The following is a 26,815-nucleotide window of genomic DNA, read 5'->3' as shown; positions in this document are numbered from 1 at the left end:
CGATTAGGGAGGGTTTGGGGTTTTGGTTTGTTGTTTTTTTTTTTTTTTCCTGGCAAGGTTTTCAAATAGAGTGGTTTTGAAAACCTTTGAAACCATTTGACTGTGCAAGTGCCTACTAGGTAAGGAGGCTGATGAATTACCATTGAACAGGAGAAGGAAATTAACACTAAACAGCTCTTGGAAAGCAAAATGAAAACTGAAAGCAGAAAACCCATAAATGAAAACCAAATAAGGACTATAAAAACATTCAGAAATTTTTTGAAGTATGAAAAGTTTTGTGAAAAAAAACCCTAACTTCCCATTAAGATATTAATGCTTTAGGAAAATGATAACTTTCATTAAATCAGCTTTGAATGCAAATTTTCTTCCTCCTCTGCAGTGCCGAGTGTGATAGGGAAGGTGTTTCATGTGAACACAGATACCTGGAGTGACCCAGGCAAACTAAATAGCACAGAGGTATCTGGTTGGAGTCCACCTCCAGGCCCTGTGGCACGGAAAGCAGCATGAGAGCTCCTGTGATGATGTATGCTTCTGTGGTCTGTGACTGTTCACAGGGTGTCTTCTTATACAGATACAGTTTTGAAAGTGGTATTGCAGCAAGATGTAAAGAAATTGACATGATTTTGCTGTTTTAAGGATTCTCAAAGCTTTCCTTGCTTTCTGCAGCTGGCACAAATAGTTCTGCCTTGATGGTATTCTTGCCTTCTCTGGTGTTGGTTTACAAGCTGCATATGAGCCTGTGCGTTTGTCTGTGTGTGGCAATGGTGGAAGAGGGTAATGATTATTTTTTTTACAACAGAAGAGTGTTAACCCTGGATCTTTGGGCCAATTCTGTGATTTTCCACTTGCTATACCATAGGCTCTGTAAGGCCTGTGTGGCTATGGAGTATCTTAAAAACTATGGGAGTGTCTGAAGCAGCAGATAATCCTGTTACCTTAGTCTCAAACTGGATCCCCAAAGGGACCATTTCTCCAAACACCGGTTCTCTTGTCTTTGCCTCGGGTAAGAGCAAAACCCCCTTGGGATACTGTGAATTTCCCCCCATGCTACTCACAGAACTGGGAGGAGCTCTGTGTGCTTTCAGTACTCTTACATGGGGCTCACAGCTTTCTGTTGGCTCAGGCTCATCTTTAGAAAAGGGTTGACTCAAAATAACATCCAGATCCAAATTTGCAATGGTTAGTGTCTCCATCTGTCCTGAGCCAAAGCACACTCGCATCTAGTCTGAGTTTCTGCATTCTGGGGAGGCTTTGAATTGTCTTTCTGAACAAAGATTCAAGCTTTTTGATGAGTGTTTGGTTTTCTATTTGAGGAGTAGTTAATTAGACATGTTAGCTGTCATCCCAGCATTAAACGGCTTGACCCCCATTCCTCAGATCTGTTCTGGCAAAGCGCCTAAGCATGTTCTTTACTTGGAGCATGTGACTAATCACCTCAGCTTTGGTAGTCTGTTCATATGCTTAAAGTTAAGAATATTCTTTCCTGGATGATGTTCAGCTTCCTGCAGAGTCCAGCCCCGCTCCTCTCTTCTTACCCTCCCCTTGTAGATAAAGTGACATTCTTGTCCTAGCCTGATATACCAGGGCTTGTTTGGTCTCCCTTTCTGTGAGGTGGGAATGCAGGGTCCATAGGCAAAAGGCTCTTTCCCTCCCATGGACTTTCATGTTGCACTGCTGGGACAACATATCTCTATGCTCCAGAGACCACAGAAGAACTTGACTGCAAAGAACATAGATGTCATAAAATACGAGTCCCAGGGACACAGGATGAATTGGCTCAACCTATTGTGATCTGTAGGCTGAGATCTTGCGTGTGGTGATTCAGTTATAGTACAGTGAAGTTTTCCTGTGACCACGATGAGTTAGCTACAGGGGATTTGCTATCCATCTCTGCTGGGAGCACTATATATGTGATGGGGCTACATGGCAGGAGTACATGTGCTCTGAATCTCATGTACTGTATAGGACACCCTCTTCTTCAAGCTAAAGCTGTTTGTGTGTTAAAATTTCTGACTCATATTGGCCACCTGTATTTATCATCTCTCTCTTCTCCCTCTCTGCAAACACACAACTGATCTTTCCTGATCTAAATAGTAGAGCCCCTCCAGTTATATTTCTAGTTGGGATTTTTTTCCTTTCATTCTATTCCAGGGGCAGTCACAAGTGGATCACAAACCACCAGTGACCAGAGCAATTCCTCTGAAATATTGCTTCTGAAAAATTGCAATTACTCTTTTAAATGTTATTTCAGCTGCAGTAACAAATAGAAGAGAAAAACCCAACCAACCAAAAAACCCTCACAAAACAAACACAAAAAAAGCCTCAGAGTCCTCCAAACAGAGGATGCTCATCGTCTAAGGAGAAAATTGTGAGAGTTCAGGTATTCTGCTTTCCTGTAGATGCAAGTCATTTGGGACCACTTTCAACTATGGCATGTTAGCTGTGCAGTTCATTGGATGGTGAACAAAACAGCATTGGTGAGGGAGAGGATTGATATGCAGAGGGTATCTCAGATTCCTAAGGGTTTTTCTGGAAGACTGTGTCTCCATGGCTGTCCATTTACCCACTATGCAGCACCACCAAATCAGGCTCATCCCTGGAGCCCACTGATAAACAGAGCTCAGAAGAAAATCACTGTAATCTGTCCTTAATTCTTGAGTGCCAAGCTAACTGCCAGCAGTGAAATGGAGAGGAAATAATATGTTACCAAGTATAGCTTAAATAAAGACATACATTATTTGGGCTCTTTCTTCTGTGTGTCTCTACATAAGCCTAGAAGGGCTGTAGGAGTGCTCAGGCACATTCACACAAACCAACACTGTATTTCATTGCCCCCAGGTTTTGCGCTTTTTCATGGCCCATACTGCTGTGCTCACCCAGCCAGCAAGGGAAGGCTCAAGGTGAAAAACTGAGACAGCTCTGAATGATTGCCAGGCGCCACTGAGAGACAAAGAGTAAAGAGCGTGTGTGAAGCACAAACAGCATGTAAAGATTACTGATGGATGAATTTCCAAGGTCAGGAACTCAGTTTCAAGAAAGCCTAAAGTTTGATAACAGACTCCAGGCCAGATCTATACAGTCTTAATTCTGACAGTCTAAACTGAAAGCTCATAAAGACAGGGCTTAGCTCAAAACTTATAGCCCTACTGTTTCGAGTTATAGCCAGGAATATAATGCATCTGTTCCATAGTCCGTTGAAGTCCATTAGAAAGCTTCCCCTTGGCTCCAGTGAGTTTTGGATCAGGTGCCTTAGAAAATGTTTTAGTGCTGTCTTGGTTAACACTGAAAATTAAATGCGTGCTTACACACAGTATCTAATCTTTGGCTTTAAATAGTTGTCAGATACTACCTTTCCTTCTGGAGCCTGGTACAATGCTGTCAATTTAATTACAGTGTGCCTTACACGTGTTTAGGATTTAACTTGGAGAAAGCCTAGACGATTGCCTCAATATAGGCCACAAGAGGGAAATGAAATGGTGGTCACCTCTAGTAAAGCACTTCAGAATCACAGATCTGTTGTCCTTCCTTGCTCAGGGAAGATTTGCAATGAAAATAACAGAGGCTTAGATAGATTATCTCCAGGGAAGGTGAGGGATTGAAAAAAAAGGAAACCTAACAGCAGTTGCTATAGGTCAGAATTGACGAGCATTGGTAGAATTACGTGAGGACGCTCCAATGTCGCCCACAGCATCAGCAGCAGGAATTGTCAGACCATCCTAGGACTGCACTTTTATATTTCCTTCACTGATTAACACTCCTGCAGAGTGGCAGAAAGTGACTTCAAACGTTTTCTTGCGTAGGGTGTATATACATGGGCACCCTCACTCCCCTCCTTCCCTAGACACACACACATGCACAACCCATATGATGTGGGTGCTAGTAACCTGTGAATATGTGTACTATACAGAGAGGAAATACATGGCAAAATGCAGCATGAGAGTTTGTTTTCTATTCTTTTATAATTAACTCACGAGTTAGAGCGCAATTCAGATGCCATCTGTGTCTGTGCTAGGTTGTGTATGCAGAACCCATGGAAATTATCCGCTGAAGAGACATGGGGAAGCACAGTACAACTGGGACCATTTGGGTATTCACCATCAAAATGTATTTGGATATGTAAGAAAGAGTTGCCAGTATTGTTCTGATCCCAGAGATGCAGGGGAAAGGAAGCAGCTGAGATGACACAAATACGTGTTTCTTTCTGTGCATTTTGCCTTTGGCCAGATACATCCCCCAAAAAGGGAGGCAGTGAGCAGCTCAGGGCAGAAACACCCTGAAACAATGCAGCAAGACTCCAGAGCTGACCATCAGTGCTCTTCAGTGTAGGGTTTCGACAGAGCTACTGCTGATCCAGTCAATCCTTGAGCTAGCCATCCTACCTCCAAAAATGCAGTTGTGTCCACAAGTCCTACCTGCCTTCAGTTGTGCCCCAGAGTCCTTCCTACCTTGTAGTGCCACAGACCACTCATGTGAAATACGTACAGGCATCACTTCCTGAGTAAGGCTGAAGGAAAATGAAGTCCCGTCAGGCCAGCCTTGTTATTCATAAGATTGATTCTTGCAACCTGCTGTTGCAAGGTGCTTCTCTAACACAGATGGCCTCAGCCACAGGAGAACAAATTGCACCATATCACTTCCAAATCAAAAATGTTTATGATCCTCTGGTGTACAAATCCCTCTGTGCTGAGAGGCAGCGCCCTGGCAGGACACCACCTGAGTCTGTCCTCTGCAGACGGCTGGTGTGGGCTGTCAGCAGCATGAAAACTGCAGTTAATGCTGCTTGGCACAGCAGGAAGCTCCATATCCCGTGGCTCTGAGCCCTACCTGTGGCAGCATAGCATAGGAATATCTCTGTAAAGGCAATCCCTTCAAGCAGCCTTGTTATTTTGCCAGCTGGTCAGAAATATGCAAACAGTAACAGTGATTCTGCTGTGGATGAGATTAAGAGCCGAGCCTTCATAAAACTGTGTCACCCGTGTTTTGCCCCAGTTTCAAAGTGATGTTAGACACCAAGGAGCATGAATCAGGTATGGCTCGGTCTCCTGGGGCCAGCTCCACAAAAGAGCCTCAGCATCCAATTTTTCCTTAGGCAGTGAATAGGAGTAAAATACTATATGCCTTTGGTACCCACATATTTAAAAGCCCCAAACATATATGCTCCTAACTGGCTTAAGCTTTTGTGACCTTTTATCTCAAGAACAGTCTTCATCTGGCTGTTGGGCATAAGGCTGTATTTTTTTAAGAAAGGCTATTCATTAACAATATAGATTGCAAGGAAAAGGTTCAAGTAATCAGAACAATGAAAGTGCAGCCTTTGACCATTCAGTTAGAGCATACTGAATTATTTATAACTCCTGGGCACCAACAACAGTCACAGACGTCTAACAAACTTTTCTGTCACTTACATTGTTAACATTTATGTATTTGCCATTTGATCTTTTGCAGGACAAAATTTCCCCCACTTTACACAGAAAAGCGTATTTGGGGACTTTTGAAGATATTTTTCTGCACTGACTTGGATTTTTTTAAAACTTTTTGAGGCCTAGTAGGACACACTTTACAACTTTCAAAGCTGTAAGCTGTACTTAAAATGGGCTTGAACTTTCAGTTCTTCCTCACGTAAAATTCCCTTTGATTATAGATCATTGGAATCAATGGGAAATCTGCTTCATTAACAACTGTAAGACTGGATCCTATTTATGAGTATATGTGATGAGGGGAATTAGGTAAGGGGGCTGTACTTGTATGTTAGCCCACTTTTGATGTTTTGCATAGACACGGGAACAGTCACTGATAGGTCACTCCAACTTTATACCAATCTGTTTTTGTAAAAAACAACCATTACACTTGTGTGTGGCTGGAATAAGGCAGTGGTAAATCTAGCCCCTAGGCTGACACACATATACATGTAGATATGTGTATATATGTATATACATTTGTAAATCTATGAACAGTGTCTATAGCTTCATGATTGCCTGAGATAAGGTGAGGTTGATGTACAGAATTTCAGGCAAAGGACTGTTTCTTTTTCACAATCCTCATATATCTCAGATTTAAATTGAAACAAATGAAAAAGTTCTATTTCCCAGGAAAATACTCATTCTGCCACTGTGCCCCACTAAAGCCAGCGGCACGCATATCCAAACACGTATATCCAGTCATGAATATATGAGACTTAATCTCAAGGGCTTTTTTAAGAAAAAGAAATAGACTGAAAAAGCCAACAGCAGAATTTCTGTTCCACATTAGCTCTCTCAGGACACTCACCCTTTATTAAGAGGCCCTTTGTATGGATGCTGTTCTTCTGCACCAGGTGTATGTTTGTGTGGAGCATCTTTGCGGATGAAGTCAAGCTACACAAAGTCCTGGATTTTCTGACCTGCATTTGTCCTCGTTAACCTTAAGCACTTAACTGAGCTCTTTATGTTAACAAGCTCATCTTTTTCATTTCTTGTATAGGTAATGAAAAAAGAAAGTTGCTTCTAGATGGTAAACCAGTGAAACTGACATCTAAGACTGCTTTAGGAGCTCTCTCTTGCTCCATAGAGTGACCACTCACGTATCTTGGGTATTCCCAAGATCTTAAAAGATCTTAAATCCTGGTGAGATGAATCAGGGACTTAGTGTAGAAGAGCATCCATATGGGGATTAGCCATGGCCCTGTGCTTCAGACACATGGCCTGGCTCACCATGCAAAACATAGGTATTCATTGTTCACTGTTGGAACAAAAGGAGATGTTCATGGGAGGCTTCTCCTCCCAAATTGCAAAATGACTGCAAAGGATAGTGTTTGCCCCAACCCCTGGAACCTGCATTTAAGGTGAATTCCTTGTGGTGGTCCTAGTGATGGAGGTCAGAGATCTCTGGTCTGACCTCTTCAGCTTTCTCTGCCAGTCTTGGGCATTACTGAAGCAGTTCAAAGTGTGAATTTACATCCTAAACGTTTGAATGGCTGAGCTGTTCAAAGGTTACTTTCCTGCTCCATCCCCAAACTTGCCTGTAAAAAGTGATCTAGCTGGTAGTGATAATCAAAAAATTCTCCTCCAAGGTACAGTTTGGGTAGTTTAATATTTTTTTTTCAATCGTGATAACTGCTTTACAGGCAGCTTGTACGGAGATGAAAGTGATTGCAATTTCATCCCTTATTGTTGGGATTATAGTTTTCCTCAGAAACACTAAACTGAGGACTCAACAAGCAAATGAACTGTGACTGTATTCAGAAAGCTGCTCTGACAAGGCTGAACATACGTCTCCATCTTATGGTTAGAGTCTCTCAGAGCCAAACTCTGGAATTGCATATTGAGTCTGTCTGAAGGGACCAGCAATTTAATCCAGTATAAGAACTTTGGAGATCTTGTATATTCCCATATTTCAGCTGAATAAAAGAAACACAGCCAGAGGAGTGGGAGAATTAAACTGATTTCTGGAAACTCGAGGGCTAAGTGAACCAACATATGGTCACTACTACTTATTTCTACAGCTAAATATAAGTCAGTGAGTTGACGATCTTCACCCATCTCTCAGAACAACTTGATTTTAAAAAATATGGTTAGGGTTATGGCAAGACGGACTTTGGCTGCCCTGCAGGGACCTGTAAAGAAAGGATTCAACACTGTGTATCAGTACTTAGGGAAAGACTTTAGCTAGAAAGTGGAAGATAAAGCTGAGTTCCAGGGATTGCGCTATTTTCCAGCATGGTACCACCGTGACCAAACAGTACTGTTTCATCCTGACATTTTTCTCCTGTTCTCCCTTTCCTTTTTTTGAGGAGTCAGATATATCTCCCTTTCTTCCTTTTCCTCCCTCTGTGTGAGAATATAGAGATGCTTCCCGTAAAGACACATTTCTCTAAATCCTATTCAATACCAACTCTTGCATATGTGGCTGCTTTGTTATTTGAAATGTCTGTGAAAAAGAAATAAAGGCTTTAAGAGTGAGCTCTGGAAATGAAGAGTAGCTTGAGGATAAATCAAATATAAGGATGCAGCTCCATTTTCTGAAAGACTTCTCAGAAGGGTCCTAAATTCTCATCACTGCCCTCCTGCCCTCCCTCTCTGTGAGAGGGGTGGTGAGGGTCCTGGAATACAGGACTCTCAAAGGTTGCTCTTTTAGCTGTCAACTCACTGTGTCCCATGAGGCTCTAGCAGACTTTTCAGAGTTTTACTGTCAAAGGAAACCTCTTTTTAAAAGGTGATAATGTTCAACATCAAATGGGAAGTGGCTCTAAAGGGTGGCTCTGTCCCAGTTTATCTTTCTTTCCCATTCTTTACAACAGCCCTATGTGTCCATCCTGCACTCTCCTCCCAGCTGCACTGACTTTGCCAAGGGTGTAGCTTGCCAAGAGGGGCCTGCCTGGCCTCTCATCCCCATGCTGCTCTTGGATTATCTTCTTGGATAATTCTACACTTTCTCTTAAAAAAAAAAGTCTCACCTCCTAACAAAAGCCATAACTACTCCTGTGACCCTGCAGCAGGGAGCCTCGCATGGGACAGCAACAATGCCTGGCACTGGAGGGATCCTAGGGGATAGGCAGGAAGATGGGTGGAGCTCACGTGGCCCTCTCACATCAGAGAGCTAAACTATCACCTTGCCTTGCAAGCTCCCACCATGCTTCATGAACCACTCGGACAGTTCAGAGTCTGGATCTGACTTCTCACTGACTCACACTTACGCCATCGCACACCCCTATGGCAAATAGGTGTAGGCATGGCAAAACAAGCCTATGTGAAGGCATCAGCGGTTTGCACAAGGGTCAGTGAAAAATCAGACTCACTGGACTCTCCCTCATCCACAGCAACTGCATCTCATGCAGGTATTTGCTCTTTAGGATTTCTTCTGCCCCAAGTGATATTCACCCTAGCCATGAGCTACCACACTAGCCAAAAGGTTTTGGAGGGCTCCCCTTCCTTGGTTCCTACATTGGTCCTTTTATTCCTTAAGGAAAAGCATCTTTTTGTTTAGAAGAAATGAACCAATTCTCATAACCATCCTTTGGTGATGACAAAAGCTGAAATCACCACTGTCTCTAATTTACAGTTTGGGAGGCTTAGGATAATAATTTACTGAAATACTTGTGAATTGAAGCATGTCAGCACTTTTCTAGGACATTCCCAAGTAAAATAATATGACTGGTAGAAGACATTCATCATGTAAATGCATCTTGGCCAGATGTTTATGTTTCCTCTAAGTGCAGCACACACATAACAAAGCTGGATTAGAAAAGACCTAGAATGCCACAATATTCAGGCATACTCAGAGAAATGCATTGATATGATGCATTTATTTGGCATGTTTTGTCTTCAGAAAGTGTTACGAGTCCCACCAGACCTGTCTGAGGCAGGTAGTTATTATAGCCATTTTAGAGATGGGAAGCCAAAAACCTGAGAAAAGACCTGATGTTCAGTGGTTTGATGCCCCCTTGGAATTTCTGCTAGTTGCAGGTGGAGCCTTCTGTTTTCAGCACTCTTGAAAACCCAGACTGTAACTGGTTTATCCAAATCTGCAGTGGCTGTAAAGGTGAAAGCCAGGATTAGGACACTCAGGATCCTGACTTCATCAGAGCACTGCTACAGAGCTTTGATCCCACGAAGCACATGCTTAATTCCAAGCACGAATGTTCCATTAATGATGCTATTGCCATGCTTCAAGCTAGGCACCTGCCTAATTGCTTTGCTAGATTGGGAATTACATTAAAATATATTAAACTTCAACATATTTTGAAAATCAAAAAATGTGGCCATTTCTCATTATGTTTCGAGCATTGTCAAGGATATTTGAACTGTGTATGCAGCCTCTCAACCAAGTGGAGCACTTTTTAGCCAATCTGTGCACAGTTTAATGAGTTTTGGGTAGCAACATCCAGTTGTCACAAGTATTCAAGAGTGGCTTGTCCTGCGAAGTTTGGACTCCTGTGCTGCTACAAGAAGCAAAGTGGCTCCTGTGGCCATCGGTGCTAACAACACATCAGCAACAACTGACTATTGCGATAGGTCGCTCTGGTAAGATGTGAGTGTGGTGGCTGATTTCACAAGTAATGCAGGATCTTATCAAGTGTATTGTACTTTTCCATTTCTTCCTGTAATCTGTTTGAGAAGAGGTGAACAGAAGTTGTTTAAACGTGAAACAACCCCTAACTTCTTGTTCTGTTACTTTAAGGTGCTAATCTGCAGACACACGGGTGTTTGTGCACGGGCATCGGTGTTTGCAGGACTGTTGCCCTGAAGGATCATTTTAGTGGCAGGGTTGAGATCAGGGAACCAACAGGGAAAGTGAGCAAACCCCTATAACTTTGAAGAGACAAAAGTCGCAGAAAGCATCGTAGGACTTTGCCAAAAAAACTGGCTACATCTTACAGTTTTCCTTTTGTTTTGATTTGGTTTGGTTTTGGTTTTATCCAGATCGGCACAGAAGACTGTATTTCCATCGATTAAAATCTTGTCTGGTAACTAACTAAACAACTTGTTCATGGAAAATTAAAGAATAAATAAGTAAACTGTCAGTTGTGGAATGTAAACTGATTAAACAAATAAAAAAATCATGTTGTGTGTTTTAAGCGGCTGCATCTGCTTGTGTTGGGAGTGGGGCTGGAGACCTCTCACCATCCCCTTCCTCAGATGAAGGGAGGACAAAGAGCAGAACAGGAAGGTGGGTGGCCTCTGACCACTGGAGCACTGGAAAAGGACTGGAAATGCTCTTTTCAAACCACTAGTAATAATGATTATATGGCTTCTGATCAGAAACACTGTAAGATGCTGCATTCCTGGAGACAATGAAAGCCAGGCTGGATGTGGTTCTGGGCAACCTGATCTAGTTGAAGATGTCCCAGCTCATTGCACGGGGGTTGGACCAGATGCTTTCGAAGGTTCCTTCCAACCCAAACTATTCTATGATTCCATGACACTATGAAACTACAAGCACAACCAGTATCTCAACCTGACTACTTATGAAGAGGTTTTTCTGCCTGTCATAGAAGGGATTGATTCCTACCAGAGCCTTGGGAACTGTATGTACTTTAATACCATTAATCTCTTTCTGTGGCCACTTAACATCTAGAAGCCTGTGAATTGACTGAAATGTATAGAGACATCGCAGTAGATTATCACCCACCTTCCCCTAGTAAATAAAGAAACAAAAGTGAGTATGAAATACAGCCTTTTGGGTTTTCAGTGCTCAGCTGTAAAGGCTTTGGGCAATTTGGCAGGTACAACCCTGCACTCATATTAGTGCTTCCTCATTGCACTTGCGTCCTCAGGCCAACAATAACAAATCAGACAGGCATTTTCTACACAGCTTTGAGTGTGCAACTAGAGTTGGGCTTCATGTGTCCCAGGTTGAGCACCCAAAGATCAGGGTATTCATAACAACTGTAAAGGTATAAAAAATAGGCCAAAGGTATAGAAGGAAAGTAAAAGGAATGGACAAAAGTTCTTTAGAGCGTGCAAGCAGAGGAAATGCAAGAGTAGGTCTAAGACAAAACCACAACTTTTTTATCTTTTAATCAATTACTTTTAAATTAATTAACTAGAACTAAATTATTTAAAAAAAAATGCTGGCAAGGTATTTTTAAACCACAATTACTTTGTTGGGAATGGTGTTAAATATTGAAATTGCCAGTGTTGGCTGTTTTTACCTGGTTGAGCAGCTGTACCTACCAAGACCTGACAGTCAAAAAGAAGGAGGCATCTAAACATCCTGCCAGAATGTGCCTGGCACATTCTTCTGGCTGATGGCTTTTCCCAAGCTGACTGGTTTTTAGTGACAGACTTTGGGCTGTAGCAATAACAACCAACCTATCTGCTGCAGTTCTCAGGATGGGGTCCATCTTGTCGCCAAAGAGGTGCTGTCTAAAATATCAACTGCAACAAGGAACCAAATGAAAGGTCTGAAGGGAGGAGAGTAAGAGTGAATTCTCTGTCAAAAACCTCATTGGTACTAACATATGTTCCTTGACCTCTTCTCTGTCACTAATGGCTGAGGAAGTGAGAAATCTTGCCACATTTCTAGTGATATCACTTGCATTACCCGTACTTATGACATGCCTGCTCCTACAAATAAAGCACAGAGTAAGAGGGGAAAGAGCTTGCTGAAGGGTGCAGAACCTGGCAACTCCCCCAAGACACATGAAGGGAGTTAAAGCTGTACAGTGGCATATTCAGCACCATGAAGAAGTAAAACCCTTTCAATTAAAACTCTCATCTTCTTGCTTCTGCTGCCTGGCACAGCTGCCCACCCAGCCATCCATGCCTGCTCAGTGAAACCTCTGGTTTAGCAGCAAATAACTAGGGGCTGCTAAGGTCTTTTCTCTCTGCCATGAGCAGAGACAACGTGATTCATTGGTGCTAAAAATGGAAGCCTGTAGAGCTCGCTTTGTTGCAGGGCAGAAAGCAGGTGCCCTGTCTCATGGCACTGATGGCAGGGAAAGCTTCAGGAACATGGCTGCCAGATCAGAGGATTTAGCTGCTCAGCACCTATACGGGGAAGGGGGAAGAAGAACACAAATGGAAGGAGCTGAGCTACAGACACTGTCATGGAAGGGCCTGCAGGAAAGAGAGTGCTGCAGAAAGAGAGTGGCCTGACATAGGGGAAGATTTGTGCATAGAACGCCAGGGTTGCATTAGCCCTGTGAGGGCTGAATGTTAACCCGCAATGCACTGTTGCTCCCTGCAGTGTTCAGGCTGCCCACCCCTACTGCTGTCAGCTCGATGGTGCTTTGCTTTGCTCACTTCTGGGGGTCCAGCCCTCTGGTGCGAGAGGAGACACCAGGTAATGCCATAGCACTGCACAGGAGCCTGCAACCCAGCTAGACAAAGCAGACAGCGAGCAAGAGAAGGAAAGACTCATTAGCTGTAGTTCACCACATAGGACGCAGAGAACGGAGGGATTTGAATAAGTCAACATCACACAAGCCGCCTGTGGCAGAGCAGGGGCTTGCTGTGCCCTTGTCAGGCTATCTCAGTCGGGAAGGCAAGGGCTGAGGCTGCCTTATCTCCCCATCTTGCTGCACTCAGCAGCTCACAGTTTGGGAAGTATAGCAGGAGTGCTCATCTCTCGTGGTCCAAATCCCACTTTGAATTAGCACCATTGCCCTCAAAGATACCTCCATCTATTCAAGACTCTACCTGGTCATGAAGGGAAATAACTACTCACTTGGGAAGGAAAGTAGTGAGTATTTTAAGAATTAGGTTTAGGAGAGAGAAAGATACCCATTGGCTTCCTCTGTGACACAGCGGGGCCTCGGCAGGTTGAACAGAGAGGCAACAACTCCTGTTCTTAAGAGCAGTGAAATTCTTTGCTCTTCCCCTGAGTAGCACCCCAAAGCGCAGTTTTCCCTTTGCTTTGGGTATCTATCTGCTAATGCTTTCTGCCTGCAGTGGAGTGAAGACCCTCTCACTGAAATGCAACCACTCTGTTTCAGAGGCAGGATAATCTCACGGTGACCTTTCTTGTGAAAAGCACATGATAACTGCAGCAGACTGGTGCTGCATGGGGTGAGGATGCTGGTAATGAAATGCTTTCATAGCTCGACACTCATTATTCCATTACATTATCAGGCTCTTCCCCAGGGGCCCTCTAAAGAGTCACGGCTGAGCTCTTTTCCTGCAGAGACCAAAAGCAGACCACCTCAAAAGCTGCATTTACTAAATTTTTTGCTGCCTCCCTGCTCAGGGGGAGTGTGCTCTTGTTCATTTGCATCAGACAGAAGTGGAAGAACTACGCCAGCTCAGCTATGACTTTATCAGCCTGCTAACCCACGCCAAAGCAGTCAGCCTACCGCCAGCCAGGAGCAGACAAGGCTGCTGCTACACCAAAGCTTAGCTTGCAGGGCCCATGCTTGCCAAAGGGTCTCCAGCGTTCCTCGGCCACCCTCTCTCTGCTATCCTGCATTTGCCATTCACTTGCAAAGGCTGTCCGTGAATTCTCTGTGAGAAAATGCGCTTTCCCTTTGCTTAATTCCCTGTGATTTCTTCCCATCCTCAGATAAACCCTTGGTCTTCTCAGTTCTGAAATTCAAAGTGGCTGTCTCCCGGAGGCGAGGACCTCACCTGCAGCTGGCTGCTCAGAATGAAGCCTGCATTGGCTGTGATAGCAAAGCCCTCTGATGGAGCTCAGCTCTTCACCAAGAAATGAGCTGGTGGCCAAAGGGCAGGCCCAGCGGCCTGACAGCTTACTGCCAGCAGATACAGCCCGAGAGAGGTCACATAGTCTAAGCTCTGGGCAATCACCTCCCCCCTGCTCAGCTCCCCAGAGACAACCCTTTCAGTCAAAGGTGATGGTGAGTATTTTGGGAGGTATTAAACAGAGAACCAGAAGCACTACAGAGCTTGCTTTGGTTTATGCTAACTGTTCACAGCAATGCTCACAGTGTGTGCCAGGAACATAAAGGGAGAAATAAACCCTGCCATAAGGAGCATGTGATTTGGAAAAGCAGAAGCAGGCAAAGGGTGAGAGCAGGGACTAAAATGCACAGGTAAAGTCTTCATAGCCACAGCTGGCCATATATATTTGAAACAACCCTGCACAGAAAGCTGCTTAGTACTTTAATGCCTTCTGAGGGCTAAATAAACTCCAAGTGAGCACACACAGCATGTACACATGCAGGCACGCACACCCTCAACTGGTAGGTAAAACATGGCACAAAACCAAATACCCATCTTCGCAGCAAGGTATATTTCCTCCTTTTTAGCTTTGTTTTGTTACAATCTTCCTGCAAACCTGTCAGAGAAAAGGAGGCTGAGACTGAAATAAGTTGCTCCGTGCACTGAACAAAACCTCAACTTTTCAGTTTCATACTTGGGGTGCCTGTCTGACATGCTGCAATTTCTGCTTCATTCAACATACCTTGTTCCCTTTAGGAGTTCTCTACCCACCATGTTTGCAGCAAAAAATACCATGTGCTGAGGTTTATAAGGAGCTTTCAAACAGAACAGGTGACTGCTGAGTCCTCCCTCCCTTCCCTTCTGTCAGATGGAGATTCATGCATTACCTCACACTTCGCATCTCTTCCCAGATACTGACTGCAAGTAGCCAGGGGATTCAAGGGTTGATGGGGACAGATGGGCAGACATGAAGTGACAGAACATTCATTTCCTTAGGAAACCAGGATAAAAATACTATGCTCAGAGTTCAGCTTTTTCTGTGAAGATACTCAGTTTCCCGGGAGGCTGAGCCAGTGGTCGCAGGTGGCAGCAGCAGCTCTGTGTCCTGGGTGACACCCTTCCCACCACAGCTGTCATTGCTGTTCCTGCCAAAGGTGCATCATGTCAGTTTTTCCTTTCGGCCAGGAGGCTCTGCAGTTGTTGAGATCTTCATTCTGGGTCTGAGCCCCAAAGAGATGCCCATCAGGGCAGATGATATGGAAACATTCACCATCAGAGTGGAGATCCACGTTGTCTGAGGCAGGATCTAAATGCTCCCAAGCTAAACCTGGCAAGCTGGAACATCTACAGAGACAGGAAGATGGCCCTGACGGAAGCTGTGCCTCAGGATGGGCAGTCAGCCAGGCTTTTCCCCCTTCTCCAATAGCACCATCCTGAAGGGCCTCGCAAGAAACCTTGCAACCCCCCTGTCTGCCTTGCTTTGCTCACCAATAGGCAGGGATGGAGGTCAAGATCTGCAAGAGCTTATTGCGAAGACTTCTAAGGAAGTGCTGCTGCAAATGCAGCATAGTCCCAGCCTGTACTAAGCAGTCCCTTTCCATCATTTTGCCAGCAGCAACCAATTAATTTTCACCATCCTTGCTACTTCTCTGCAGAGTTAGGTCCGAGTCACACATTTATTAATAACGTGCTCATCTGTTATTGAACATTGAGTGTGCTCCTGCAGCACAAGGCCTTGCAGGACTCACGAACAGGGGTGCAGGAGGTCATGCACCAGGATCACTGCCCAGTGAGCCTGGGTAAAGAGGAGAAGACAGAGAGGAGCTGTGCTGTACCCACAGGCAGTGCCAGGATGGCTGCCAGTGCTTGGCCTCCGGGCAGTGTTCCCAAAGGCACTGTGAATGGCTTGTGATTGTGCCATCAGACTTCGCTGACAAGTACTTAAATTGAGTGAGTTCATCCCATAACATTTAAGGAGGAAGTGGGAGGACAGAGGAATGAAAAGCAATGTGGTTTTCTTTTAGCACCTCTCTTTCTCATTTTGTCCTGAAATGTCAGCACCTTAAATAAAAAACCTTTTATTGCCTCCCTGCTGCCTGTGTCCAGTCACAAATAGCGAGGTCAAGGCCAAGGGCCCAGCTATCCAGCTCTGCCCTCAAGGGTGTCACCTCTGTGCAGAGCCCTGCATTCGCTTTCCTCTCTCATTTCTCCTTTGCTGTCATATTCGCTCCTGCCAGCTCAGAAAACACTCGCCTTTTGCTTCCAGAGATCAGAGGAGGCTAAGGGCAAATCCAGTTCCCAAGGTCTGCTGTTTTAGCTTCCATCCTACCAACAGAATGGCCAAGAGGAACCACACTACTGATTCCAGTTTCTCACAGTGCATTTCCAAACTGTGAACCACGCTGAGAGCTGCCCCTTTCTCCTGCAGCCCCGAGGAGGGTTGGCTAGAAAGGGGTCTCCTACAATTCTGCTTCTTAGGGAGCCCCCATTAAGCAGTGCGAGGGTGTTGGAGATACTCAGGAAAAAAATTCCAGGCCAGAATGAACATCAAGTATGAGTAGAGTTGATAAAAATAATGAAGTTGGATGAAGATGTTTTTGATGTGCCCAGAGAGGAAGCAGTCATAAATGTTTCCATCAGGTGTGCTATGTACCCATAAAATGTTCCAAATACGTATTTCATGCATTTGCAGCTGGACAAGAAAAAAAAAACAAACAAAAAACCTTACATTTGTCAGCAGTTATTTTACCAGTGAGAAAAACAATGATCTGTTGTTGGACTAGACAGTATGAAGCAAAGCTAGAGAGGGGAATTGTTTTGACACATGTTCAAGTGGCTCTGTGCAGGTGTAACACAGCTAAATATAACCTGGCACGGCCAATAGGTATCAACAGCTTGAAAAATCTTGCAGTCTGCTCGTCGTGAATGAATTTTCATTTACTTCCACAAGCTGAGGATCATGTCCCAAACCTTTTAAATTCTGATGGCTCAGAACTCCTCTGAGTTTTTGCTTCCTTCAATGCAACATCAGGAGATGCTGTGTCAAGAAGAAGGTGATGGCTTCCTGGTCTGATGCAAGACCATCCAGTATGTCACCTGGAAGTATCTGACATACTCAAGAGATGTCAGATCACTGTTACAGAGTTCAGCTTCACTGTGTTTCCAGCAGGACTGGTGTTTGCCATGGAAATCCAGCAATGCTGTCTCTGCAGAGTGGTCTCCCTGCTCACATGGGAAGGGATCTGTGACCATTTCTCATTCTGACCATGGCATTTTGTGGCAACCAGGTCACATAAAATGTCCTGTAATTGAAATAGGATTTTCTTGAGCTATTTAAACCTTTATCAGAAAATAATGGGCAAAAAATCTATCAGAACAACCTACTCCAGAACTATCCATCACTCACTGAGATTCAAACTTAATTTGATTGCTATTAGTGCATGTACTTTTATTGTCCTCTGTTTGCTTAATGAATGTTGCAGTTGTAGTAATAAGATTATTGGTAATATGAAACAGATTTGCAGAATGAAGAAAAGATAATTAAATGATACCTTAAGGGTGATTTCTGTTTAAGACACAGTAACTCTGTCACAGAGTAAATAAACTTGGTGAAGGAAGATATCAATGGCTACTAATCTGAGATACAATTATTCCCAAATTAGCAGGATGCACATTTCATTATGGTGAAATACCTGGTGACTGATGCTTGGTCCAGGCTATTTCACCTGCCTGTGAGGCTGTGGGACAAAGCCTTACCCAGGAAAGCAGGCAAGCAGATGTGGTTCCCCACAGCCCAGGGTGGGACTCAGCACGCACACCAGAGACAGCCCAACGTATTAATGGGATTGCTGTAAGTACACCGGGTCATGAACTGTGGGGTTTTGACAAGTCCAAGACATCAGACTGTGCCTGGCTTTCAAGAGCTCTGCCTTACACCTTGTCCAGCTCCCACTGCCCATGTGTAATGGCAACAAAAGCCTGACAGCACAGCAGTGACAGGGGTGCTTGGCCATCAAAGTCATAGTCTTAAGACCACATCTTCCTTTCTAAAGTGATGCTTAGTGAAATTTCAGCATAAGCATTAGTGGAAGGAATCTGCTGCTGCTGCTTGGATCTTCAGTACTGGCTTGGGACAAAGCAGTTGCATAATCATGAACCTGCAGATGCTGAGGCTGCCCACCCCTCCCAGAGGAAACAACAGACTCATTGCCCCCTTCTTCCCCCCCTTTTGGATTTGGAGATGATCACATAACTAATCATGTGATGGAGGTGACAATCTCTGGTGAATACAGAGCTGCTTATGTCCCACTGTTTCAATAAAGCAATGGCAACTGCTATACATACACAGAGCACATAGGCAGCTCTGCAGCTTGCCCTACTTCATCCAAATGAACCATCTAAATTGCTTGCATTTTCAGTGTATGTGGTGAGTTTTACCTGCTTCCTCAGTGCCTTTAATGTCTGAGGAATATTTTCCCGGATCTTTGCTTAGATTTTTCAGTCCCTAAAGGACTTTCACACAACCATTTTGATCCTAACGAGAGTTTCTACATAATTTTGAATAGCAATTCTGCTAATAACATTATTTTCTCTGCAGTCTCCCAGCTATAGCTCTGGCAATCACAGTCTGTCTTTTGCTCAAGGTTGGACAAAAATTTGGATATTCAGTTGGTTGTTTTTCTAAGTCATATCATTTCCCACCAAATCTAATTCTAAGCTGCACTTACTGCACTTGCACACAGGTATCTGTGAGTGGGTCTGGGTCCCCCAGATGCCTGCCAGCTGTGCATGTAACTGCAAACAGTAATTCCTATGAGGAATTGGCTTGACTGAGTGTAAAAGGCCAATTTCAGCAAGCACTCTTTTCTGTAAATTAAAGCCAAAATCTCTTTATTTACAAAAGCATGCCACTATCACATTTCACTGGCACAGAAGTCATTGTTTCTCAGCTTTGAGCATAGCTTTGCAGCACCACTAGCAGCATCTTTAGAGAAATAAGTGCATAACTTACCTCTTGTGCTGTGAACCACTGTAACAGAGTCCCCTAATGAACTCCTTCAGTTTCTCAGACTGATTAATATTGACATTGCACATCCATTAAACATCACTGCACAGCAGTGCTCCAGGTGGTTGCTGCAAGCAGCTAGATTAGGGGCAAATGTCTCTGTGTTACCGACCTTCCCAATGAATGTATATATTTTCCTTGTCCATGTGGACAGGCCCTCCTCTGTCATCTCACCCACAATCTACTCATTTGACTTTTTCAGTTAATGTCATTTATTCGTACATTATTTGCATTGCCTAGAACTTTCCATATTATTTGCCTAGCTTTGTCCTAGCAGGTCTGGCACTAGAAGATACTGTGTTTTGTTCCTACAAAGAGGAACGTGACAGTACCTGTTGTAACATCCTCCGTCCAACGATCCTACTAACATCCCCTGCTTTGCATCTAATTTAAGGGTAATTTTCCTAAAGACAGTAATTGCAGAGAGGAGGTAGTAGCACGAGGCTAAAGGAGAGAGACTTTTCCAGGTCTGCTTTGTATTCAATTGAGATCTTTCCTGGGTCAGTTTCATAAATTATGACTTTTCCAATATATTTCCCAGTTTTGTTCACATACTTCTTAGTGCTTATTAAGCTTGTCACTGTCCATTCTGGTTTCTGTATTTACTTCCTGCTATGTCTGACTCTCCTAAGCATCTTCTAAAACTACCTCTAGCAACAGATTTGCTTCTGTGAAACAGTTAAAAAATAAATGTCCTATTTACTTCCACTTACACAATTTCATCTTTGGCTGCTATATTGTACATTTTTGCTATACAATTTTCACCTAAGCAAGCTGCGCTGTCCTTGTTTTCCTTACCTATTCTATATATTCCTTCTGTCAGTATTCATATGTTTTTGTAAAACAATGTAATCCTTAGTACTCCTTGCATCTTTCATCATATAATAGACATTGTACCAACTTATGTTACCTGCTCCATTGTACATAAACTGCTTTACATGTTTGACATCTTAAATATCCTTTCTTCTATGACTTGAGTTTCTCCATGTATATGTAATGTCAGCCCTGTTCATCCTCTGCAAGATTCAGTCTGAACCAAGTGGTTTCTGTCTCTTGACAAAGGATATGTTCTCTGTTAATTCTTAATTGTAAATCTCCTCTTAGAGGTTTAACTGCTTCATTCTTGCATTTATGGTATTTCCTTAATTTACTTTACTCCAGGTACCTTATGGTATTCACTACTGAAATTACTCTTCCCATCTGTTCTTTGCAAAGGAAAGCAAGAAAACAAAGCAAGCGAAGATGTCACATAAATGGAGTTAATAACGCCTGTGCATTTTGAGAGCATGGATAGCAGGTTTGTAACTGTGGCTCAAACTGCTTTCATTTAATGTAAAATACAAGACTGTTCTAATCTAGCCTTGTTAAGTCCCAGAGTCTTACACTGCCCCCAGTATCATCTTATCATAGATCCTTACAGCAGCATATTGAGTGAAAAGAATGCCTAACCAGTGCAAAAAGCAAAGCCAACCTTTGAACTGACACCAGATCACAATGTGATATGAATTCAAAGAAAATACACTCTATGCAGTAAAAGAAACTACAAGGAGTTCAAAAGCAATGTCTGTGTTATAATTAGAATGTCAGTTAGTAACACAAGAATAACAACAATAATGTAACAATTTTTAAAACCATATCACTTGGGAAATTTCTGGAAGATAAATGCAATGTGAAGCTGTACAAAACCCAAACTAGCTAAAGAGCTCATTGGAATACATTTGCTGAAAATGCTTATACAGAGTTTATAAGGAAACATGTTTGGAAGAACTCTCTAATGTCTTGCAAAACCTAAGGAAGCAGTATGTATGACAGGATCTCCAGCAACCTTTCCCTAAAGGGAGGAGTAAAAAGGTAACCTTTGAAATAACTGAAAGCTGGGAGACAATGAAAAAGCTGAACATCAGATTTTATTCTAATTTAAAAGAAAAAAAAACAACAAAGTATATTTATGCATTCATCAGCACATGAAAACATCAAGGCCTTTACTTCACAGACCAATGAAATGGCCAGTAACAATTCATGAGCAATTGTCAGTATTAGATGTGGGATATATCATTTGGCAGGGATTGAAGTAGACCAATTGATAGTAACTCAGCAGGATTATATTCTTCCTAAGTGGCCATATTTTGTGCTCCAAAATCCATGATAAATTAATCTTTTAGCTTCTACAGAGGCAAAGATATTTCGCTGGTGAAGAGGCATGGGAATGGTTCATCATAACAGTGATGAATCTTTTCAGCCTGCCTTTGCCTGCAACTGATTCTGTTGCTCTCTCAACTCCACCTAAGTAGAAGGATAAACCAACTTGCCATCACAGAGCACTGCCACTGACTTTGGAAGAAGTGAAACTTTGAGCAAACATACTAATGTGCTGGGTATGCAATCTAAGATGTCAGCCAGATGTGTTCAGTGGGCCGTGGTGATGCACACAATTGAGTCAAAACAAAATGAAAATAGAAGCATTTAATAGGAAACCAACTGGGACTCTCTCCTTCAAACTGTGGCTGCTGCTCTTTGATTACAACTGCCCAAGGCCCCACTCCATCTGGTCCACGGATTAGGCTGTCACTGCCTCAGTGAAAAATGAATCATTGTTACAGATGTAACTGTAGTTTTCAGAAGCTCTTCTGAATATAGGATCATCTGGCTATAGAATGTAACCAGGACGGCATATAGCAGCAGCTGGATTTTCAGGTAGGTGATATCTTAACGTAAACACAGGTAAGTAGTATGCAACATTACATTCCAGGACAGACAGAAATCAAGAAAAGCCTTAAAACTTACAGTGTCTCATCCCGATGTACAACAGGGATAAATGGAGAGAATATGACATTTATTCTGGCTATTGAACAATGAGCATTAATGTCTGCTAGAATCAAAATGCTGGACTGGAGATTCTCATGGCTTAAATCACTCAGATTCTGTCTGCAGAAGTGGAAATACCTGCTTGCAGGTGTAAGCCCAGAAGAGGTTATGTATTACCAGCAAGCTGGTTGATGGCTACATCTCTTCCAAATAGATGCTGCTTATCGTGGCACACACACACCATGAGAATGTCTGCGCTATGCATTTGGTCTCTCTCTTTCTCTCTCCCTCTCTGTATTGTACTATTTGCTATGCAAAGTCCCTTAATATGTAGCAGCGCCATAGTAACAACATGAGCTCAGAGATGAGTGGCCTTAGCTTGCATCAGCAGGACTTTCTTAAGGGTCATTTTGTCTGTTGCCCTGCTATATTTAAAACTTAGGGTCCAGGGCTGCTCACCCTAACCACAGAATCACAGAATGGTTTGGGTTGGAAAGGACCTTAAAGATCATCCAGTTCCAATCCCCCTGCAACAGGCAACGACACCTTCCACTAGACACTTCCACAATGGCACCTGCATTTACTGAATCCAAATAGGTTGGGAGTGAGTGCAGAGCCTTTTGAAACCTGTCTGTGCTAAAGGAACAAGTTCCTGACAAGATTGCCACAGAGCAATTTAATGGGTTTCTGCAGCTGTTCAAAAGCTGTGAATATTTCTATTCATTCCCTTGGAAAAAAAGGTTAATAAACTTTGAGAATCAGGGAATATTTCTATGTAATAGCTCAGTCATGGGAAGAGGGGGCAGGGTGTAAAGGTGGTGGTTTTTTGCTGCAGAAATATGCTAGGCACAGTCCTGAATTTCCTTCTAGGGATGGTGAAGTGCATGTTGTGTTCTGCGTACAGAAGAGCCAAAGAAGAGCAAGGAAGGGAAGAAAGGGGAGAGATTATTCTTGTGCAGAGTTTCTCTGAGCTACCCAACAAAAAAACCTGCCAGTGGGATTCAGATCTTTCTCCAACACAGTGAAGCAAGCACTCATTTCTGACATGACTACCCCGGGGACTCACACCTCTAGACAGAGCTGGAAATGAGGGCTAGAGAATCCATCATGAACTTTCTCTGCTCTCACAGGTAGGAACTTTCTTTGATTAGCTTTAGTGGCTGCAGTGCTCTCTTACACAGGATGGTGGCCAGGGGTGGAACAGAGAAAGAGCTCTGTCTGCAGCCAGCCTGTGCCCATGGCTTGTGGGGAGAGAAGAGCTGGAGGGTGATGATCCTGTAAGGCTGGGGCTTCAATCCCACAGCCTGATCTGGAGAGACAGGCCTGCTGCCATCCACCAAGGAAAAGGGCTCTTCCCCACCTTAAATCATGCTTGGTGTTCAGGTGCTGTAGAATTAAAGTAAAGCAAATTATAACCTCCCTCGCTGTGCCAGACACAAGAGATTTACAGCCTGGGTTTTTCTCATCAGCTGCACAAAAGCTATGCACTGATATTAATCATGTGTAGAAAGCGGGGAGGCAGACTACAATCAGTAACAACCTTGCCTCACTCTAGCAGGAACACAGGCTTACATTGGTGTGACAAACACACAGCTTCTACACAGCAATAAATCTGGTCTCTTTGCAATAAAAGCAGCTATCTGCATTTTACTTGCACAGAAGCACTTGAAGACATACGACCACCTTGATGGCAAGAGGTATGAATGACAGCACTGCTATTTTATACCCTCAGCCTATCCTTAGCTGAGTCACGAATGCCAGAATAACCAGCAGGCAGAGGGGTCTCAATTCTTCATCACGATAAGGATGACAGAACGACTACACTGTCTGTTTCTTTTGTGCATGCATAGGCATATATCCTTTACGCTACCATCACGAAAAACTCTTCTCTGCCCTTGTACAGTGCTGATACAGGACTTAGTGGAGATGCACATGGGGTCATCCACTTCAGCCATATGAGGCTTACCTATGGCCTACCACATGGCTACAATTAGCTTTCAGACCATGAATTTGAATAAAGCCCCACTGGTACTAAGTGGTGACTGTGAGCAGGACTTCTGTTCCTGATTCTGAAGCTCCCACGCAAAACTACATATCAAATGATGAAACCAGTAACTTCAGCAAAATGAATATATATGGTCAATCTCATTGCCAGAGAAACAGTAACAACAGAAAAACAGCAGTCCAGATGAGGTAGCTAAGATGAGGACCTGAGGACAGATTGTGCTGGACAGAAGACTAAATCATTCTCTGGCCTTGTCAGTTGTAGGTTATTGCCAAGCAATGGACAAAAATATCTATATTATTTCACCCATATTCTCTGGCTTAGAAGAGCAATTAGACAGTTGAGCATGTGGCTTTCCTAAAGTTACAAACAAGTATGTCCCTGAAGCACAGTCATGTATCTGAGGCCACCAGGCCTGGCACTGGTGGTAGAGGCACAATGACATTTTTACTCTTCAAAAATGGGTTAGACCTGAGCAACAGGGATTAGGTACTCACCCGTCTTCACACACAATTTGTGTGATAATTTTAGGTGACACATCACCAGTCAAGTATTAGAATTGCAGAAAAGCTTTTTGAAGGACTATATTTTTTTCCCCTACAAACCATCTAGTAATCAGAATAAAACGAAACACGTATTCCAGCCTCCTCTGAGCAGTTTTCTGAAAAAGGTAGCAGTCATTTTAATTGGCCTATAATACATAATACACTATATAATCTAGAGGATGTTCAAGATCAACGCTTTATGCTCTCATTTTCCAGTACACATACTCTAATACCTCCTTCTATTGATATGACATGCAGAAAACTAGGACAGCTAAAAGAGAAGTACCTGGTGTGCACAGCAGCATGGCAGGTGTGATCTACCTTGAGGGTGATCAGACAGCCACAACCAAGAACGAGGACATACATGTCTGCCAAGGGGGATTTCAGAATGAATGCTGCGTCCTAAGTAAAGCCAAGTAATGAGACAAGCGCACAATCTGTTATTGTTGTCTGCAGTGTTTCTGCCTTCTAAGAGCAGTTCTCTTAAAAATGCCCCATCTCAAAATCACCAGCCCAAATTCTCAGACATCACACAGTACCTGAATGGTAGAGGTGGTGCAGGACCTCTGGAGCTCATCTAGTCCAGCCACCCTGCTCAGAGCAGGGTCAAGTCCCTCTGCTAGGGATATTGAAAGACATACATCATTGTGAGCTAGAAATTCTCATTTACACTAACCCTGATGTGCTTTCACACGTAGGAACCCAAGAACATTTCCATTCAGACATCTTAGTGATATTCAGTTCTTTCATACATTCAAACATTTTTCTGACTGCTCCAAACATGTACTAGCATATTAAAGAGGATTTATTTTAAAAATTCAAGCTTGTTTTGGAAGCATCATTAATAAACACAACTGTACTCAGTAGAGTTGATTGTGAAACAGGAAGTTATATATGCTTGTAAATTATTTATGGCACCTCATGAGAATTATGAATTTGAAAAGTATTTATTGGCACATAATATTTTTCTAAGCTAAGGAAAAGATGGGAGTACTAGTATCTGTTGCCACCGTTGCTGTCAGCAGTTGACCACACTACCTGAATCCTCACAAAAACTAGGACACCACCAAAAAAAAAGTAGGACATTTAATCACTCCACATTGCCTGGAACATTCAGCAGTGCATCAAGCACTCGTACTCAGCACACTGAGATACCCTGGGCAGATGAACCTGGAATATTTATGTGGGAAGCAATGGCTACTGGACGGGGTGTGCCTGAAATATTCATCAGGAGCTGATCATTTAATGTTTTTCTTAGAAAAACAAATCCCAAATCTTCTACTCTACAAAATGAAGGGAAAAGAAAACCGAAAACGTCATAGGGAAACTAATCCATAGGGTTTAATCTGCTTTCCTTATCACTAACAGCAGAGTGTCTTCTGGACAATCTTCTGCATCAACTCGATTTTTGCAGAACAGACTTTTGCATACCCATAGTCCCTCATCTGGCCCCAAGCGGCCCCCTTATGTTGCCACTCACATACCATCCGGACAGCATTAAGTAGAAGGATTTGGGCAAGCTCTTCACAGAAAATCCATGTTATTGACTCACATTTTTGTAAATGTTGAAAACTGCATTTGGCAAGAGAGAAAAAACATTCTGGAGAAAAAACCTTCTGTCCAGTGCTATGTTCATTACCCTGACCTGCTGGTCCCTGACAGACTGGCTCCTTGTTGTCCTAAACCCTCAAGTCCGGTGCCCTGTCAAGAGAAGGGCTGTTGTCTACAAAAGCAGTGTTGCTTCCTCACCCCACTTATTTAGCCAGTGGTTCATTCTGAATGGCCTGAAATGTCTTCCTTCTTCATAGGACAGGGTCTCTGGCTATCAGCCACACATGCCTCCACTCAGCACTGCTGTGAAATCCCAGGCTGCTCACCATCTTTCAGGTGTTAATGCTAGAAGAGGCCGCCACCACTAGGTTGTCCCAAAGTGAGTTCAGGTCACACAGAACTACAGACTCATAGAATGGTTTGGGATGGAAGGACTATAAAGCTCATCCAGTTCCATCCCCCTGCCATAGACAGGGACATCTTCCACTAGACCAGGTTGCTCCAAACCTCATCCAACCTGGCTCTGAACAGTGCATCCAGCATTCCTGGAGCTGGTCTTGCCAGTTGGCTGTGTTTTCACTTTTCTCTGGCAGGATGTTCATGCTGTTCATGGATGCATGGCATCCTTGCGAGCACAGCCTGTTTTCCATGCATGGTTGGAGACATTTCCCCTAGTGCCTCTGGTCATCCCATTCATGGGGCTTAAAAAGCAAACCCCAGGTACTCCCTAGTCAACATTGCTTTAGCT

General features: G+C 43.4%; 1 protein-coding gene and 1 long non-coding RNA gene across 3 annotated transcripts in view; both read left to right on the top strand.

Annotated features, from left to right (window-relative positions):
* TMEM178B (transmembrane protein 178B) overlaps nucleotides 1-25,047 on the top strand; it is a 246,494-nt gene extending 221,447 nt beyond the window's left edge. The window contains exons 4-5 of one of the 2 annotated variants that reach the window (XM_061444916.1): nucleotides 20,323-20,458; nucleotides 22,837-25,047. In XM_061444916.1, coding sequence (XP_061300900.1) covers nucleotides 20,323-20,414 — 92 coding nt within the window. In that variant the 3' untranslated portion in view covers nucleotides 20,415-20,458; nucleotides 22,837-25,047. Of the gene's footprint in view, nucleotides 1-20,322 lie in introns of both variants that reach the window. The other variant, XM_061444915.1, reaches the window with a different exon arrangement.
* LOC133264861 (uncharacterized) lies at nucleotides 14-5,239 on the top strand. The gene is made up of 2 exons (XR_009741786.1): nucleotides 14-4,138; nucleotides 4,171-5,239. It is a non-coding gene; the product is annotated as an uncharacterized LOC133264861 (long non-coding RNA).
* Nucleotides 25,048-26,815: the final 1,768 nt, after the last annotated feature.

Source organism: Pezoporus flaviventris, unplaced genomic scaffold (assembly GCF_033815535.1).
Source record: "Pezoporus flaviventris isolate CSIRO_AGI_PZ_B2104156 unplaced genomic scaffold, CSIRO_AGI_Pfla_v1 ptg000002l, whole genome shotgun sequence".
In the NCBI taxonomy this organism is placed as follows: domain Eukaryota; kingdom Metazoa; phylum Chordata; class Aves; order Psittaciformes; family Psittacidae; genus Pezoporus; species Pezoporus flaviventris.
Note: the sequence above shows the minus strand (reverse complement) of the source record. Positions and strands in the feature narration are given on the sequence as shown.